Source organism: Canis lupus, chromosome 1 (genome assembly GCF_003254725.2).
Source record: "Canis lupus dingo isolate Sandy chromosome 1, ASM325472v2, whole genome shotgun sequence".
NCBI lineage: Eukaryota > Metazoa > Chordata > Mammalia > Carnivora > Canidae > Canis > Canis lupus.
In genome coordinates this window covers 60,816,886-60,835,722 of record NC_064243.1, presented here as the reverse complement: position 1 = coordinate 60,835,722, position 18,837 = coordinate 60,816,886, and the positions used below count along the sequence as shown (strand labels likewise).

The following is an 18,837-nucleotide window of genomic DNA, read 5'->3' as shown; positions in this document are numbered from 1 at the left end:
TTGGTAGTACTTTAAGAGGTTGTGATTCTTAACCTTGGAGTCACTTTCAGTCTATCATGTTTTAGTCCTACAGGTGCTCATATAATTGCCCAGTTTTCGAAAAAGCTTCTTGATGAAGATATCTCTATTTTTTCTGGATCGGAAATGTTGCCTGTGGTTAAAGGAGCTTTTATTTCTGTGTGTCGTCAAATATATGGTACATGTGAAGGCCTGCAGGTGTTAATTCCTTATAGTTTGCATGAGTCTATAGCAAAGGCATGGAAGAAGGTAAGAATTTTCAAGCTTTTTATCCTCCCTGCAAATCTTTATTTCAAAGATAGTCACTGTTGTAATGCAGTTAGACTCTCTTACTGGAGCAAATATGATTTTTTTAGCATCACAGTACTCTAGGGAACATAATGCTTTTTAATTTGGTACAGGATGACTTCACCTCATCTCCAACCAGGACAAAGTTCTAGGACAAACTGAGCACTTCAAAGTCTTTTCTTCTGGTAGGAGAGGCTTTAGATAGATTATCTTTGCATAAACTGACTTTGTTCTTTCGAAGCTATTTCTAAGCATTTTTACAGACAGCTAGAGTTTTGTTATGGATATTAGAAAAAAAAAACTGTAGCAGTAGTCAGTATGTATCAGTGAACTTATAAGCCTTTCCCCCATACTTATATACTTCCCTTATAAAATATTTTATGTGATATTTAATTAAAAACAAAATAACTTAAAATTTGAAGGTAATTTAATTTTAATCATATTAAGGATCAACTGTAAAAATGTATCATGAGATCTTATGAATAATGCTATCAATAAAAAATAATGTAATCTGTTATATTTTAGACAAGTTTGCTATCAGAAAGAATTCCTACTCCAGTAAAAGGCTCAGATTCTGTTTCTTCGATAAGCCAGGAATCCCAAAACATGTAAGCACAGTTGGACTAAACTTATCTTTTTCTCTACATTTGCTGAAATAATTTAAAAATAAGAATGTAATTGAATAGTATAGCAAAAATACTCCTGAAACTATTATATCAAATGTTAATTAACTGGGATTGGAATAAAATCTGAAAAAAAGAATATACAGGAAGGTAACTGTATACATATAGGATTAAGAAAAATTACATTTAGGGGTGATGTTAGAGATTATGTCACACTTGTACCTTTAATCTAGCATTATTTTTTATATGTGCTTTATCCTGTGTTTACATTTTGGGTTAAGAAATTGGATCTGTGCAATGTTTCCGAAAATGTGGAGAATTATCAACTACTAAATTTGGAAAGCTAACTAGGGAATTCCTGTAGTAATAAAGTGTTTTCAAATGCCAATGAAGTCTATTTATATTTAAATTATGATTTTTCAAAATGTGTGGGAATGGATTTTAATTATATTTTGGCATTGGAAAATAATTTAAATCAGTATTTACAGTTTTTAATTTAGATGTCTCCATATGTTTTCACAAATACCAATAGGACATGGGATCAGATTAATAAGGGAAAAACAATATTTAAAAAAAATTAAGATCTGGTGATTTTTGTACCAGGATTCCCTTCTTAGTTGTTGGCATACTCTAAGCAGATAATAGAACTTTAAGGGATATTCTTTTTTTTTTTTTTTAAATTTTTTTTATTTATTTATGATAGTCACACAGGGAGAGAGAGAGAGAGGCAGAGACATAGGCAGAGGGAGAAGCAGGCTCCATGCACCGGGAGCCTGACGTGGGATTCGATCCCGGGTCTCCAGGATCACGCCCTGGGCCAAAGGCAGGCGCCAAACCGCTGCGCCACCCAGGGATCCTTAAGGGATATTCTTAAGAAAAATTTAAATATCAACATTTCAGGTAGGCATGGTTTAAAGAAGTCCAACAAAAAGCCTTTTTCATTTCCTTAACAGTGTAATAGTTCAACAAATAGTTAATTCTCCTCTAAAAAATCAGCTGTAACTTTTTTCTGATAGTTGTCATGAATTTAAATCTATTACCATTTGTGTGTGTGGGGGGAGGGAGGGGAGACAATTTCTGCAATTTTTGAGGTAATTTTTAGATATATTTTTTCTTTTTTCTTTTTTTTTTAAGACTTTATGTATTTGAGAGTGAGACAGAGCACACGGGAGGGCAACAGAGGGAGAAGCAGACTTCCCGCTGAGCAGGGACCCTGAGGTGGCTGGATCCCAAGACTCTTAACCAGCTGAGCCACCCAGGCACCCCTAGATCTGTTTTCTTTGAGGTGTTTTGTGATTTGTTGTTTTTCATTTTGCATGCATTCATTTTCTAATTCATTCAGCTGTATATTGGACCAAGTGCTTTGACTTCTGAGGATAACTGTATGCCTTAAGAGCTTATTGTGTAGTTTAGAATACAAATAAATACAACGTGGCAATATAGTATGCTAAGTTTATATGATGGGGCTATGCTGGGTCCATTGGGAAAGCAACTTGTGGGGGAAATCTTTCCATAAGAAGTTGTTAAGCTAAGTTAAACAGAACAGTTGTTAACTGACTAAAAACTGAACATTATTTCAGATGGAAGAAATAGTATGGTCAATAGGCTTGAAGAGGGAACATGATTAATGTAGTTAATAAACTTACTCTCAGTAATTTCTCAGTAATCTAATTCTTATTAGATATACCCTCCTGTCATAATTGGCAGTGGATGGCCATAGGCTTCCCTCTAAGGCAGAGTTTACAAAGATCAAACTTAACTACATAGTAGAAGAAAGCAGAGTGTGTGCTTCCTACAGGTAGCTGGATAACAAACAAGTAGACTAAGAGAGAGGCATTACTTAGGCAGGCATGCTTAAGTCTTCCTCAGGTCTCTGGAGTCCTTTCTTCCAAGAGGAGGAGTAAGTGAGTAGGTGGTAGGTGGGGAGGGGCAAGCAATGTGAAACTGGGGAATGTGCTCCATGTAGAATCTTGATTCTGGGGGAAAGAGGAGTTTCCCTCAATGCATGATAGTAATGTCTTAGAAGCAAAAGATTTAATAGAGTTTTTGATAATATAGAGTCAGAACTGTTGATTTCATTTTCATCATTGAAATTAAATTAGCTCATAGAGCTGAATGTCTTTTGTTCTTCTGTGTTGAGAAGTTGGTATGAGATAGACATTATTTGTTCCTTTGTAGTTTGGTAAAATTGAGTGTAAAACCATCTGGGTCAGTTAACTAGACTATCTTAATGCCAGTACATAGGAGATTACTTTTTTTTTTTTTAATTCCAGTATAATTAACATACAGTGAGTGTTATATTACTTTTAGGTATACAGTATAGTGATTCAACAATTTCATACATACATACGTTTCTTAGTGCTCATGGTGATAAGTATACTCTTAAACCCCTTTACTTATTTCACCTGTAACCCCACCTGCCTCCCCTCTGGTAACCATTTGTTTTTATTAAGAGTCTGCTTTTTGAATTGTCATTTTTTGTTGCTCTTGTTTTGTTTCTTAAATTCCACATATGTGTGCAATTACATGGTATTTGTCTTTTTCCAGCTGACATATTTCACTTAAGCATTATATTTTGTAGCTCCATCCATGTTATGCCAAGAGTGTGGTTTCATTCTCTTTTGTGGCTAAGTACTATTCCAGTGGAATTACTGGATCATATGGTAGATCTGTTCTTAATTTTTTGAGGAACCTCCATACCATTTTCCATAGTGGCTGCACCAGTTTGCACCAAAAGTGCACAGGGATTCCTTTTTCTCCACATCCTTGCCAATACTTGTTGTTTCTTGTGTTTTTCATTTTAGCCATTAAGACAGGTGCGAGATGATATCCCCTTGTGGTTTTGAGTTGCATTTCCCTGATGATTGATATTGAACATCTCATCGTGTGTCTGTTGTCCATTTGTATGTCTTCTTTTATGTCTAGTCTTGTCATCTAATGCCCATTTTTTAATTGCAATATTTTGGGAGGGGGTTGAGTTGTATAAATTCTTATTTTGAACACTAGCCCTTTATCAGATATATTATTTGCAAATATCTTCTCCCATTCCTGATACCTTTCTTGAATAAGTGAATAAATTAATAACACTTCTCCTACCTCTAGACACTAGTTTCTAAATAATGACACCAACAGTAAGACTAAGACTGAAATGATAAAGGTAAAATTAGGTTGCTAAAATTAATATTTTTGAGCCTCTGATAGACTAATGTTAGGTATTTTGAGCTTTTATTTTCTGATAGCATATGTTAAAAATTCCTGCCTTCCATTTATTGATGCTTTACTATACTACAGAGAAGATAGAAGTTTTTATGTAGTCATCATAGGGGTTTGGTGTCTTTTAAATCTAGACCTAAAATTGTAGCCCCATCTGAAATTTCTACCATGCTGGTTTGGTTGATTAATAGTGATGACAAACCATGTGGGATCATTAGGGTGACCAAAGAGAAGAATATAATCAGAGGGAAAACAATGTGCCCAATCTGCCCCAACCAATCATCAAGAGGCCTTTAGAAAACTAGAGGGTAAAGTTGGGGGTCAGGAGGAGTCTTTGACCAGTTCTCATAAGCTAACAAAACTGTGTACTTGTTGCCAATACCCTTATCCCAGCACCAATAAACAAATTTAATGGCTTGGATTTTCCATTTTGAAGCAGTGTCTTTTCTATAATTGAAACAATTAAATGCTAAGATCATGGCAGAGAAGATAAACTAAATTATGTCAATTCTGTATAATTTTTCAGAATTGTGGGATGCAACCTGTAAGTTTTTTTGCCAGTGTTGTTTTATTTTGGGGGATGGGAATCAAGGTAGACTTTAAAATGCACTTTCTTTAATGGCTAATTTTTTTTTTTAAGATTTTATTTATTTATTCATGAGAGATGCACACAGAGAGAGAGGCAGAGATACAGACAGAGGGAGAAGCAGGTTCCATGCAGGGAGCCCCCATGTGTGGGACTTGATCCTGGGACTCTGGGATTATGCCCTGAGCCAAAGCAGACACTCAACCACTGAGCCACCCAGGTGTCCCAGTGGCTAATGGTTATTCAGGTTTTTTATTTGTGTTTGAGAGACTTGGTTATATTTTCTAAAAAGACTACATTTTTCAATCTAAACATTTTTTTTGTTAATGTGTTCAAAATATTCTTTATGATTAAAAATTCTTTACTTATAATTATTTTTTGTGTCTTAGTATTTTTTTTTGGCCCTTTTCCCTATTTAGCTACTTATTTGCATTAGTTTATGCAAAGACCAGGTTTTAGATTTGCTAATGCTCTTTTCATCTTTCTCTCTCTCCTTTTCATCTTTTCTCCTTCCCTAGCTTATGTAGTATAAGAAAGTAAATGAAAAGGGGAATGAGGGCAGCCCCGGTGGCTCAGCGGTTTAGTGCCGCCTTCAGCCCGGGGTGGGATCCTGGAGCCCTGGGATCGAGTCCCACGTCGGGCTCCCTGCGTGGAGTCTGCTTCTCCCTCTGCCTGTGGCTCTGCCTCTCACTCTCTCTCTCTGTCTTTTATGCATAAGTAAATAAAATCTTAAAAAAAAGGTGGGGGGGATGAGAATGGATATTGAGAGAAGCAAACTATAGCAGCCATACTAATTTTAATATATTTTGATATGTAGCACTTTCATATTAAGCTCTTTTAAATATTTTAAGAGCTTCCTATTTGGATTTTACTCTTTAATCCATGAAGTATTTGCAATACACTCATTTAAAACAGTTATTTTTGCTATTATCTTTTTTACAAAACTGTTGACTTATAATTAATTTATATTTTTAGAGAATCTGGATTGCATTATATATATCCTTTTATGTTGGTTGAGATTTGTGATGTATTATAGGGTCATTTAAACCCCAAATCTGTCTTTGCTTGAAAAACCTTATTTTATGTTCTTTATTGGAAGGACCTAATTTTTCTTTTCAGTCAGTTATTAAATTTGTAGACATTTATTATTTTTGCCATTTGTTAAAACTTATAGTCCATTCTTTCTCATAGTCTCACCCGCCCCCGATAAAGTATATTTTTAAGTTTCCAAATAGTATTCCTTTGTTTTTTAAGGGTTTGAAGAGCATTTAACTGATATTCCCTCTATATCTGAAAATGACTATTTTTCCCCCAGCCCACAAACCCACCCTTCAATGTGGTATTTGTTCTTTCTCTCCATCCACTTCCCCACCCTCTATCTCACCCTCCCCCCCTCTTTTTTTTTAAAGATTTTATTGAGAGAGAGAGAGAGAAGACAGAGGGAGAGGGAGAGAGGGAGCCCAAGCCAACTTATGTTGAGCAGAGTCCAATGCAGGGCTTTATCCCATGACCCTGACATGACCCTAGCTGAAAACAAGAGTCCGGTGCTTAACGGACTGAGTCACCCAGGCTCAGTGGTTGTTGACAGTTTCACTTATCACAAGTAGTAGTTGATAGTTTATCTGGGGATAAAAGTTTTGGTAGATAATTATTTCTCATTAGTGTTTGAAGCTATTATTCCATTTTCTTCTGGAATAAACAGTAACTGACAAATCTGTTAGTATAATCACCTTTCTCTTATAGGTCATATCCTTTCTCACAGCTTATAATTTAGCTGTGATATCTTTCCGTAAATCTAGAAAATTCTTATTATCTTTTTAAATATTCCTTTCATTCTCTTTTACTGCTTTTATTTGATATATTTTGAGACTTTTCAGTCTGTGCTCCATATCTCATTTGTTAAACATTTATTTTTTTTACCTTTCTTCTATCCAGTAATTCTTTGTGTTTAATTGACTGTGTTTCTTTATTTCCAAATTTCCAGTGTTTCTTTTTAAAAAAAGTACCTGTTTTTATTTCCCTTTTGCTTTTTTACTTCAGTTTTAATAGAAAAATTTTAAAAATCTTCCTTTGAATATCATAAATTTATTTTAGTCATTAATTCTGGAAATTATTTCAGCTGGAATAGATTGATTTGATAAGTGTTGATTCTGCTAGCTCTTAACTTAGATATCTTTTAAAGTTTGGGAGTTCATTTTTGAGAGTCTTTTTGTTTGCTTCTTTCCCTACTTTTCTCACTCTTCCCTTACTGTTTCTCCCTATTTATGTTTTTATGTTCATTTCTCCCTGCTCAGTTTTATTGTTTTTCTCTTTTATGGTTGTGTTTTAAATAAATATCATCTTGGCATTTTGAGGCTCCTGTCAGTAATGATGTAGATATCATCACAGATAGAACTGAAGAACTAGAAAATAAATTGATAATGTACTCATTTCAAGAAATGAGGATCTGTGTCTTCCTGTTCCCCTAGCCTTGTGGCTTGTCAAAGCCCTACTTTTAGAGACTGTGTTATACATATATAAGTATTTTGTTAAATGTAATTTTTTTAATATATAAATTTTATTTTAATTCAGCTAAATGTATATTATTTTTATTAGTCTTGCTAAGACCTAGGTCTTTTTTTTTTTTTTTTTTTTTTTTAAGACCTAGGTCTTAAGCAGTGAGCCTAGCACTGGTTTTGTGTCTCATATGTAATTTTGTTAGTCATTTGTACCCTACTGGAACTAAATTTGGTTTCATTGCCTGCATTTGCCTTAAAAGTAGAGCCCATTTCTTTGTGTTTCTGTTCTCTGTCTATGGTAGAATTTGTTATTTAAACATGGTTATATCTTTGGCCATTGCTTTGTGATTGGTATATAGGGATATATTTGTCAAAACCTGTACTAATAGTTCTTTTTTTGATCCAGAAAAGTCCTGGATTTCAAATTTCTTTACAATCATTTCCAAAACAGATTTCTGTGACTTCCTTAGGGAGAAAATGCACACTTCTACATATTCACAGTTTCACTATATGTGTAGATATTGATTTTTGGCATAATTTTATATCTAAAGTTTCTTTCCAGACAGGAGCATCCAGTTGGGTAGTACATTTTCTCCTTTTGGTACTTCTGAATGAACTGCTTATCTACATATGATTCCATATTTCTAGCTCTGACTTTCCTATTAACTGTGTCTTCTGAATGTTTCAGATTTTTTCTCTGGAGAATATTACTGGCCTTCCTTTAAAAAAGTGTTTTGAGGAAAGAAATATCATTCTCCAAAAGTGAAATTAAAAACCTATGAAAATAAAGATATTGTGCCTGATATACTTTAGAATGTTGGAAGATAAATACTCTGTAGTGAAAAGAAAGTATAGAAATAATGGAGAGTTGGGGCTTGGAGACGCCAGGCCCAGCAGAATTATAGTAGGAGAAGAGAATGAAATTAAGGCACAGATGAGAGAACCTAGATGTAATAAAAAGTGCTGATACCTGTAGTTCATATTTGATTAAAGTGAAAGAAACTTACTGAGATAGAAAATATAATAATAAAAACTCACTATCAAGGAAACGATACTTTTAATCTTATTTTTTAAACTGAATATTTTGCAATCAGTGTGTCCTCTATAAGTTTATCACCAGTATTAAGCTGTAATATTTTCTTTTCAGTTTTGAGTGTAATAAAGGAATGAATACTTTTCTTTTACCTGTTTCAGTATGGCTTGGGAAGAGAATTTGTTAGATGATTTACTAAATTTTGCTGCCACTCCCAAAGGACTACTATTTCTTCAAAGAACAGGTGCCATCAACGAATGTGTGACATTTATGTTCAACCGATATGCAAAAAAATTACAGGTATGAGTTACCATCTGCCGCAGGCAAAAAGAATTTTTGTTGCTGTAAAAGCTATAAAGAACATTATTCTGTCTTCTCTGTGTGAAGAGGTTATTAAACTTCAATTAAAAAGCCATATAGCATTGTAATATTTAACTTGATATTTTTTCAGGAAAGCGTTAGAGTTGATGTTGCTATCTATGGATATGTTTACAGGATGGGAAGTAACCAGATGGAATTGAAAAATATAGTTAACCATCCAGATGTGTTATAAGTATAAGAAACATCTGGTTATACTAAAACTGGGTGGAATTTCAGGAAGGGGAGAAACCTCATCGGGTGTAAATGTTAATAAGAATTTAGTCCTCACATTTAAAAAACCTACTTGCCGAGGGATTTTACTAATACTATTAAGTAAAATGTACAGTATAATTTAGCTTTTTCTCAGAAGTTCAGTGAAGTGTATTCAGCTTTTTGCTGTGATAGTATAAACATCTCTGAACTTGGCTTTATAGGATCATATGTATGCTTTTAAACGTGTCTTCTTTGTTTCTGGCAGCTGTTGTATATTGATGTTACCAGGTTATCAGGTTGTAAATACCATTTTATTTGTTCTTCAGTTCTAATTTCCTACTTTTACCTAACCCTGTGAATAACTGAGAGTTTTTGGCTGTGAAGAGTAAGTAGTGTATGCGGGAGGGCTCCAACCATCTCTTCACAAAAAAAACATATGAACATTAGTTCATGGATTTATGATAATTAGGTTTGTATGTGCAGATGTGTTTTTATTGTTCTGATTTAAATGGACCTCAAGTATAGAGAACTTATTTACATGCCTCAGTTTATGGCATACTGTCCTTATCTGTCCATGTAAGATGTCTGTCTTGATTAATTTTATTCCGATGTCATTTCTGACTCACAGTTCCATTTTACCCTACCTGCACCCTCTACTCCAGGCTTCCATACTAATGTGTTTAATATGTGTAATATCCCTGGGCATGTATATTTCTTGTTGAATATTGTATTCGCCTATTTGGGCTGTTAAAATTCCATAAATTGAGTGGTTTATAAACAGCAGAAATTTATTGCTCACAGTTCTGGAGGCTGGAAGTCCATGATCAAGATGCCAGAGTGGTCAGGTGAGGTCCCTCTTCTGGTCATAGATGTTTCCTGTCCTCACATGGATAAGAGTTAGGGAGCTCTCTGGGATCTTTTTGTAAGAGTACTGATCCGGTTCATGAGGACTCTCCACCTCATGATCTAATCAAAGTCCCACTTACTACATCACCTTTGGCGGTCAGGATTCCAACATGTGAGTTTTGAGGGGACACGAACATTCGGACTATACTAAATATTGAAGTTTCTCAGGGGTTTTAAGTTTACATAAATGAATTTGTCATTTTAATTTGAATTTCTCTGCTGGTGAGTTTGAATCTCCTTGAGTCCTTAGTTAACCATTTGTGTTTTTATTTTTATTTTTTTTTACATATTTGAAAATATTCAAGCAATTCAAAGAAATTTTTTTTTCTCATCAAATGCTCGAGACAATGCTTACACAACTTTTAATATTGTGTTGATATACCAAGGAGTAGATACCATTGTTTTAACATTTATGAATGTAAACAAAAATCTAGTCTTCCTTTATACCAGCCTGGTGATTATAATAGAAGATTCTGTTCCCTAAATCTCAGTAACTCACAACCTTATAATATTATACAATACTTTAATGGTGCTTTATGCTATTCAGGACATTTTTTGAAAATTTAGATTCTCTGGTATCTTGTAAGAAAACCAGTAGGCCATTTCCTTTATTTTGCTGAAGAGAAAGTAGAGACCCCAGCTTGTTAAGTGATCTGTGAATGCTCACACACCTAGTTACTGAAAGCAGTAAGACTAAAGCTCAGATTTGTCTTTAACAGTGTTAATGAAGGCTAAGTCTCCCTTTAGTAAAGCATCTCTTCTCTTCAGAGAAGTTACTCTGAAGTTTTTCTTTGCCTCTTCCTTTTCAGTACTTACTGTGAATTTGTGAGGCCCCTTGGCTGCTAGTATTTAAATCAGCTGGGTCAATGGGGATGACTGATGAATACTGTGTTTTCTCAATTATTATGGAGGAGGGCAAGTGGGAAAATGACATTCATATTTCTGGACCCCTGTGTCATCTAACTACAGAACTGATGTTGGTAAATTAAGGAAGGTGGAAGATACGAGTAATAAAATTGGAAAAGGAAGGCAAACTTATGAAGACATTAATAGCAGAAAATTGAAGAAATCTAATTCTTTCTCATGGTCTTTTAGTTACTTTTTACTTTTTTTGCCCTCAAAACTGAATGTACAGTTTATATTTTAAAAATTTGATCAAAAAAATTTGATCAAAACAGATCCTTTTAACAAAATGTTGAAAAAATATAAATTGTAAATGGCTACTTAGCTTTGTTTAGAAGTCAACCATTTTATTAGCCAGCCTGGTCATAACTAAGATCTGAAAAGGAGGAGGTTTTTTTTATGTCTATTATTTCCATATTGTTTTCTGCCAAGAGTGATACTTCTGTACTTTGCCATGAATCTTTGTGACATAATAAATTATCCAAGGTCTTCTACAACACTGTTTAGAAACCTCTGTGTTAATGAGAAGATTCTCTGTGTGTGTGTGTGTAATATATATATATAATTACCTTAGGGAAAAAATACCACATTTCCTCTAAAAATAATTACCATTGAGAAGATACTATTTTTTAAAGTTTTTTATTATTTACAAGTATAGTTCAACTGGCAATCGATACAGATTTATTAATGAGGAAATTTTTTATTGAAGAACTAACCTAAGGAATAAAAAAAAATAGAATTTAAAGTTGGAAGGCATGTTAATCTTCATCTGGTCAAAGTTCCTTCTATTATGTATGAAGAGACTTAGATCTAAAAAGAGAAGTGACTTGTTCGAGGTAAAAAAAATACTTAATTTTAAGGCTGGGGCCAGAACCTGTATCTGAAATAAGATAGTCAAAAATATTAACTCATTGATAGAGTGTCTGAGTTTGTTTTGCTGCTCATTATCTTTACCTGAAAGAATGTTTAGTATTCTGATAGGAAGAATCAGTAACTCTACATGTAACATGTAAATGAAATATTAGCATTTTATATTTTCCTGCTTTTCATTGTTCCTTCTTTACTTATGTTGCTAGATCAGCAGGCATAAAAAGTTTGGCTATGGAGTTTTGGTAACCCAAGTGGCCTCAACAGCAGCAGGTGCAATAGCACTACAAAGTTCAGGTAAGTTTTTCCTTTTAATTAGAATTCTAATAATTTTAAATAAAATGAGCAAACCAATAGAAAATTTAACTGGCACAACCAGCTCTCAGATTTACTCCAAAGTTCTTTTTCCAAAGTTAGGCCTTAGGTAAGTAAGGGAAAGTTATGGGATTTCCTTTATCTTTTCTTTTCCATGATATTGCAATGGATTTTTTTTCCCTTGAAAATATATGTGTACACACACACACAGCCTTGTTCTCTTTTTTGAGAATAATGGAATATAATGAAATAAACTGAGACGTACGTGATGCTTTAGGGAGTTGTCTTCATCTTATAAATCAAAAAGATACCCTCTAAGTACAGTTCAATCTTTTAGGATTTCTTTTTCTTTTTCTTTTTTTTTTTTTTATTTTTTTGAATCTTACAGGATTTCTTAATGCTCAGTTTTAGTGACCTGAATATACTTCAAGATTTACAACCCCAATAGTTACTATACACACATACATACCATTTCCTTATTTCTCTTCTTCCTCTTTTGCTTTTTGAATGCTTTCTTCTCACCACTTAGCTTTGACCACTGTCTTTGCAGTCAGCGTGTATTATCTACTATGGATTAGATTTTTAAGAAGTTTAAACATTGCTAACTTAATATATCTTAAGGTTATCTAAACCCTGAACCGGAGACAAAGCATACCTCTAATAGAGACGCTATGGTTATGTTTTTCAAAGCTTAGGGTTGATGAATTGTAACTTCACTGATCAAGACTGATTCTCTCTTTAATGAAAATATTTTACTATAATGAATCTTAAAACCTTTTGGCTAAACTAATTTTGAGTACTTGTATTATGAAACATGTTTCTTTAGCAGAAGTTGTCCTAAACTGAACCACTTATTTTTTTTCTTTTTAGCATAAAATCTAACATTGCCATACTCAGGGGCACATTATTGGAAGCATTTGGAGATTAGATTTAATCTCAGATTTACTTGTTGGTCAAGTCATTAAACTTCAAAGCCTCATAGTATCAAGTTTCTCATGAGAGGATTAAATGCAATATTTTTATAGACAATGGAAGGAAGACCAACACTGCTTGAGTTCCTATGATATCTTAGGGTACTGTATTAGTAACTTTACATATATCATCCCATTTATACTTCATGGCAACCCTTGAATATAGTACTATTTCAGTTTTCAAAAGGGGGAACTGGTGCTCTAAGAAGTCAAGGGATTTGTATAAGGACATATAACTACTGAGCTGGCAGGTTTATAATTTTAACCCTGATATTCTTGATTTCAAAGCCTGCATTTTTTCTCTTACACCAGAGAAACCTTTCTGCTCTACTGTTATTATGAACTTACTGATTTTATGATTAGATGTTCTGTTTTATACTTTTTTAAAAATGTAATTTGAATCTTCATAAAAGAATATAATGGTCAGCCTTAATAATCATTTTCATTTAGATATATAGTATCTGACTCACGAGAATTTAAACTGTATTGAGCCAAAAGTTGTGTGAAATGAATTGTCTTAAGAATTATAAAAAAAGTTATATTAGAATAAGGAACACACAGTCTTTAAGTGCATACCCTCCTTCCTGATATCTCCTACACATGCACACACACACAAGCACACACATGCATGCACATATATACCACCTTTCAGCTGCCTTTCATTGTTGGCCCATTTGCAGAGTAAAATGTAAACTTTTTTTTTTTTTTTTCCAGAAAAACATACTCAGAAGTTGTTGGCCAGGGGATAAATACTAAGACTCAGAATTCAGTTCTCCAGGGAAATAGTGTCTTAGAATTTAATCATACAGTTTTATGACAGGGAGGTATCATGAAGGAATAATGAACCACAGGAGATATAATTTCTATCAAGGTTAGAGGTTATTTCTTACACAAGATATAATAAGTATGTGTCTTTTGTCACTGTGGACTAATTTTGTCAGAGGGATAATTATGTCTCTTCCATAATCTCCAGAAAAAGTATACTGTAAATATGATGTAAAATAATTCTCCTTAGGATTTATTAATGCACTTATAACTGAACTATGGGCCAATCTGGAATGTGGAAGAGATGATGTTAGAGTAACTCATCCCAGATCTACTCCAGTGGATCCTATTGACCGGAGCTGTCAGAAGGTAAGGAATGATTTGAGTATCTCTCTCAGAAATTCATGCAGGGGCGCCTGGGTGGCTCAGCAGTTGAGCGTCTGTCTTTGGATCAGGGCATGATCCTGGGATCCTGGATCAAGTCCCACATTGTGCTCCCTATGGGGATCCTGCTTCTCCCTCTGCCTATGTCTCTTGCCTCTCACTCTGTGTCTCTCATGAATAAAGAAATAAAATCTTAAAAATAAATAAATAAAATAAAAAAAAAATTACTTCATCCAGACTTTATCTGTATATAGTTGCAACCAGCAGCTTTTCCTAAGTTTCTCTTCTCTCCTTTATTTCATTTCTACATTTTTTATTTTTCCAAAACAAGTGGCCAGCACTACCAGTGTTCCATGAGAATTGCATTTTGCAAGAATATTTTCCTTTCACAATACTTTTACTGTAATTTTTCTCTTAATATAGAGTAACACACAGTAGACTTACTATGAAAAAACATCCCTCCCCCCGCCAAAACTCTAAATCAAAAGCCAGGGGACCAAAGTGGGGAAAAAAAAAAAAATATATATATATAGAAGCTTTTTGCCCTTGGATTTAAATTTAGTATAAAATTATCAGGATGGGCAGCTCCAGTGGCGCAGCGGTTTAGCGCCACCTGCAGCCCAGGGCGTGATCCTGGAGACCCTGGATCGAGTCCCACATCAGGCTCTCTGTATGATGGCTGCTTCTCCCTCTGCCTGTGTCTCTGCCTCTCTCTCTGTCTCTATGAATAAATAAATAAAATCTTTAAAAAAAAAGTTATCAGGATTATTTGAGGAGCAGTGGGCAGAGATAAGATGCTATCATTTAGAGTAATGTGCCAAAGAAAGAAAAATTCCGAAGTACTTCTTTAAGTACTTTATTATAACTCAGTGGCTTTTATGTATTTGACATATTTCCCAAATTTCACTAAAGTTAAATGATACAGTGATTCCTGACTTTGGCTTTATGGCAGCCTTGGATAGTTTCAAAGGATGTTATAAAATCTTAAAAAAATGAAATTCTGCTTTTTTATGATGGTAGACTAGTTCCCTCCAGTAAAAAACACAAACTCTGGAAAAACACTTATAAAACCAACTTGTTAAAAACACTGGAATGGCTAAAAAGAGACCAAAAAATGGAAGGGAGTCAGTAATGCATACGAAGATTGGTATTGCTTGAGATTCTGGATTTAACAGACTTTTGCCTGAGGGCAAGTACCAGTTGGTGCTCCACAGACAAATACCCATACTCTAACAACATTGAAAAAGCAGAAAAGTTTCAGGGCTACCCAGGAGCTGGAAGATGGAAGAAGATCTCTGAAAAGATGTACTTAGGGGACACTTAAACTCTTTGTGTACACTATGCCAATATAAGACCCTCCCCTGAACTTGGACTGAACAAATGTCAGATGCTCTTTACCACAGAGGTCAGAGTTTAGAGTTTGAATTTGACATGTTAGCTATTAAAGTCAGCATTGGGGATGATATCTTTTACAATATATTGGACATAATCCATAATTACTAGACATATGAAGAATAAGATGTGATTTGAACAGAAAAAGGCAACTATTAGATGAGATTGAAATGATGAAATTGGAATAATCTATAAGAATTTTGAAGGAGTTTTTATAACTAGAATGCAAAGGAAAATATGCTTGTAATGAATGAACAAGTTGGAAGTTGTAGTAGAGAAATAGAAACCGCATAAAAGAACTAGATAGAAATTCTAGAACTAAACACTTTATCTGAAATAATTTTCTAGATGAGCTTAACAGAATATTTAAATATGACAGAACAACAAGTCATGAACTTGAGATAGATCAGTAGAAATTATATAATCTGAAGAGCAGAGAGAAAAACTAGAGAGTACCTCTATGATTTGTGAGACCTTTATCAAAAGCTTTAATATGTTCAATTAGTATATCAGAAATAGAAGAGAAAGAGAATGGGACAGAAAGATATTGAACAAAAGCTAAATTTCCAAATATCTTGGAAAATGTAAATTTATAGATGAAGAAACTTAGTGAATCTCAAAGAAGACTATGCAAAGAATGCAAATACAAAGGAAACTGCAGCAAAGCTCATTGTAGACATAAAAACTGCTGAAACCTAAAGATAAAGAAAAGAATCATGAAAGAAGCCATATAAAATCACACATACAGGGGAACAGCAGAAAAGTTTGCTGATGTCTCATTGGAAACTATGGAGGCCAGAAGAGAATAGAACATCTTTTGTGTGCCAAAAGGGGAAAGCCCAGTCAACCTAGAATTCTGTATCTAGCAAAAATAACCAAAGATAAAAGTGCAATAAACCTTAAAGTCTAAGAAAATATTTTACAGCAGACCTGCATTTTATTTAACACTAAGGGAATTTCTTCAGGTTGAAGGACAATGATACCAGATGGGTATTTGGATTTTCAGACTGAAAAGAAATTGCAAGAGGTGAGTGAGTATAAAAGTCTGTTGGGGTACCTAGGTGGCTCAGTCTGTTAAGCGTCCAGCTCTTGATTTCAGCTCAGGTCATGATCTCAGGTATATGAAATTGAGCCTTGTGTTAGGCTTGTGCTTAGTGCAGATACTGCTTGAGATTCTGTGTCTCGCTATCCCTTTGCCCTTACCCCTTGCTCAGGAGTGCTCATGTGCTCTGTCTCTCTCTCTTAAATAAATAAATAAATAAATAAATAAATAAATAAATAAATAAATAAAATCTTTAAGAAAACCCTGTTTTTCTCTTAATGTCTTGTAAATACGTAAGACTCTTTATTTATTTAAAGATTTTATTTATTCATGAGAGACACAGAGAAAGAAAGGCAGAGACACAGCCAGAGGGAGAAGCAGGCTCCATGCAGGGAGCCTGACGTGGGACTTGATTCCGGGTCTCCAGGATCAGACTCTGGGCTGAAGGCAGCGCTAAATCGCTGAGCCACCTGGGCTTCCCAAGACTCTTTAAAAGAAAACTATGACATATAGTGGGATTTATTTTATACTTAGGGGTAATATACATGACAGGTCTACTACACAGGGTAAGCAAATATATAATGGTATGCAGATCTATGTGGTTTCAAGATTCTTAAATTTTACATTAAGTAGAACAATAATAATTTTTAATCCGTAGAAAATATTTTTATTTTAAAGTTGGGATTTTATTTAACTTCTTTGGCTTTGAATTAGAAATGTCTGTATAAACTAATGGTTAATTTCTGTTAAAAAATGTGTATTCTTCTAAACTATGAACTGAATTATCTAGAAATAACTCATAGCAAACATTCTTATTGTCCAGCTTACAGTTCTAAATATTGCTCTGTAATGACTTGGGATTTAATTTTACTTTTGGGATTTAATTTTACTGTCTTTTAAATTATAGAAAACAATAATGTGGCCTCAGTATATAGTGAGGTACACTAAATTTATATCCAGTCCAGCCTCCTCTTATTTCTCATAGCTGTGTTTTAGAATATGATAGACAATATGGCTATATTTATTTATAGCTTTTACAGATATTTATATTTATTTATAGCCATGTGGCTATATAAACCTACTTAAAACCAAAATTAAAAATTCAGTCCCTCAGGTCCATTTAATCATATCTTAAGTGTTCAGTAGCCACATGTAGTTAGTGATTGTTGCATAGTTCAAATAATAAAACATTTCCAACACCACAGAGAGTCCTATTGGACAGCTGACCTGGAAAAACCACTAAATAAGATGCAAAAAGATAGAACTAGAATAAAAATCTAAAAATAACCCCAAAATACAGAGAGGGAAGAGTAAGGGAACAGAAGAGGGGTGGGGAAAAAAGCCAAATAGTAAAATAGTAGTGCTAATCAATAACTGCATTACATGTAAGAGACTAAATAATTAAAATGCAGATTTTCAGAATAAGACCCAAATATATATTATTTCTAAGAAATTCACTTTAATGAAAAAGACACTAATAAATTGAAAGTCAGTGAATAAAAAAAGAGGAAAAATATATATTAGGAAACTGCAGTAGCCTTATTTAATGTCAGAGAGAGAGAGAAAATAAAATAATGTCAGATTAAGAAACATTTGAACATAATATGTAAATGTATCAGGAAGATATAATAATGATAAATTAGTTATGATCCTAGAAATGAGATTAAAAATATATGAAGTATTAAAATAACTTAAGGAAGAAATAGGCAAATGTAACAGTTGAAGATGTTAACATTCCTCTTTCAGCAATTGATGTAACATCTTTCTGGCTGTTCTCAGGCACATGATACCAATATCACTAGTTATCACTTGATCTAATTGTTCTTTATAGAATACTATATTCAGTGACTGCAGAACACATATTCTTTTCAAGAGTACTTAGCATGCTTACCAAGAGACTTGCTGAGTTAGAGTGTTAAGTCTACATAAATTTAAAATAATTGGAATAATACAAATTATGTTCTGTGACTACAGTGAATTTAAGTATCATAAGCTAGAAACTATAAAAGCCCAAATATTTGGAAATACACATCTAAATAAACACACAGCTCAAAGAAGTTATAAGGGAAATTAGGAAATATTTTAAAGCAGGAAATAAAAATAAAATAGAAAATTTGCAAATGTAGCTGAAGTAGTGTTAAGAGGCATATTTATAATATTTATATTAGAAATATCTAAAATCAGTGAGTCAAGTTTTCACTCTAAGATATTAGAAAAAAAATAAATTCTACCCAAAGCACATGGAAGAAAGAAAATAATAAACATTAGAGCAGAAATCAATGAAACAGAGAAAAAGACAAATGAGAAAAGTGACAAACCAAAAGTCGATACTTGGAAATGATTATTAAAAAAATAATAAGCTCCTTGCTAGACTGATCAAGAAAATGAGAGACCCAAAGTTAATCAAGAATAAAAGAAGAGTTTCACTGAAGATCCTGTAGTTATTAAGGAATAATAAAG

At 33.6% G+C, this 18,837-nt stretch overlaps 1 protein-coding gene across 5 annotated transcripts in view; it reads left to right on the top strand.

Annotated features, from left to right (window-relative positions):
- TBC1D32 (TBC1 domain family member 32) overlaps positions 1-18,837 on the top strand; it is a 209,004-nt gene that overhangs the window by 66,838 nt on the left and 123,329 nt on the right. For all 5 annotated transcript variants that reach the window (XR_003126426.3, XM_025422883.3, XM_049115029.1 and 2 more), the window contains 5 exons: positions 66-267; positions 832-914; positions 8,421-8,559; positions 11,718-11,805; positions 13,810-13,928. Coding sequence is in view for 4 of the 5 variants with exons in the window: in XM_025422883.3 (XP_025278668.1) it covers positions 66-267; positions 832-914; positions 8,421-8,559; positions 11,718-11,805; positions 13,810-13,928 (631 nt within the window). In the remaining variant the exon portion in view is untranslated. The remainder of the gene's footprint in view (positions 1-65; positions 268-831; positions 915-8,420; positions 8,560-11,717; positions 11,806-13,809; positions 13,929-18,837) is intronic.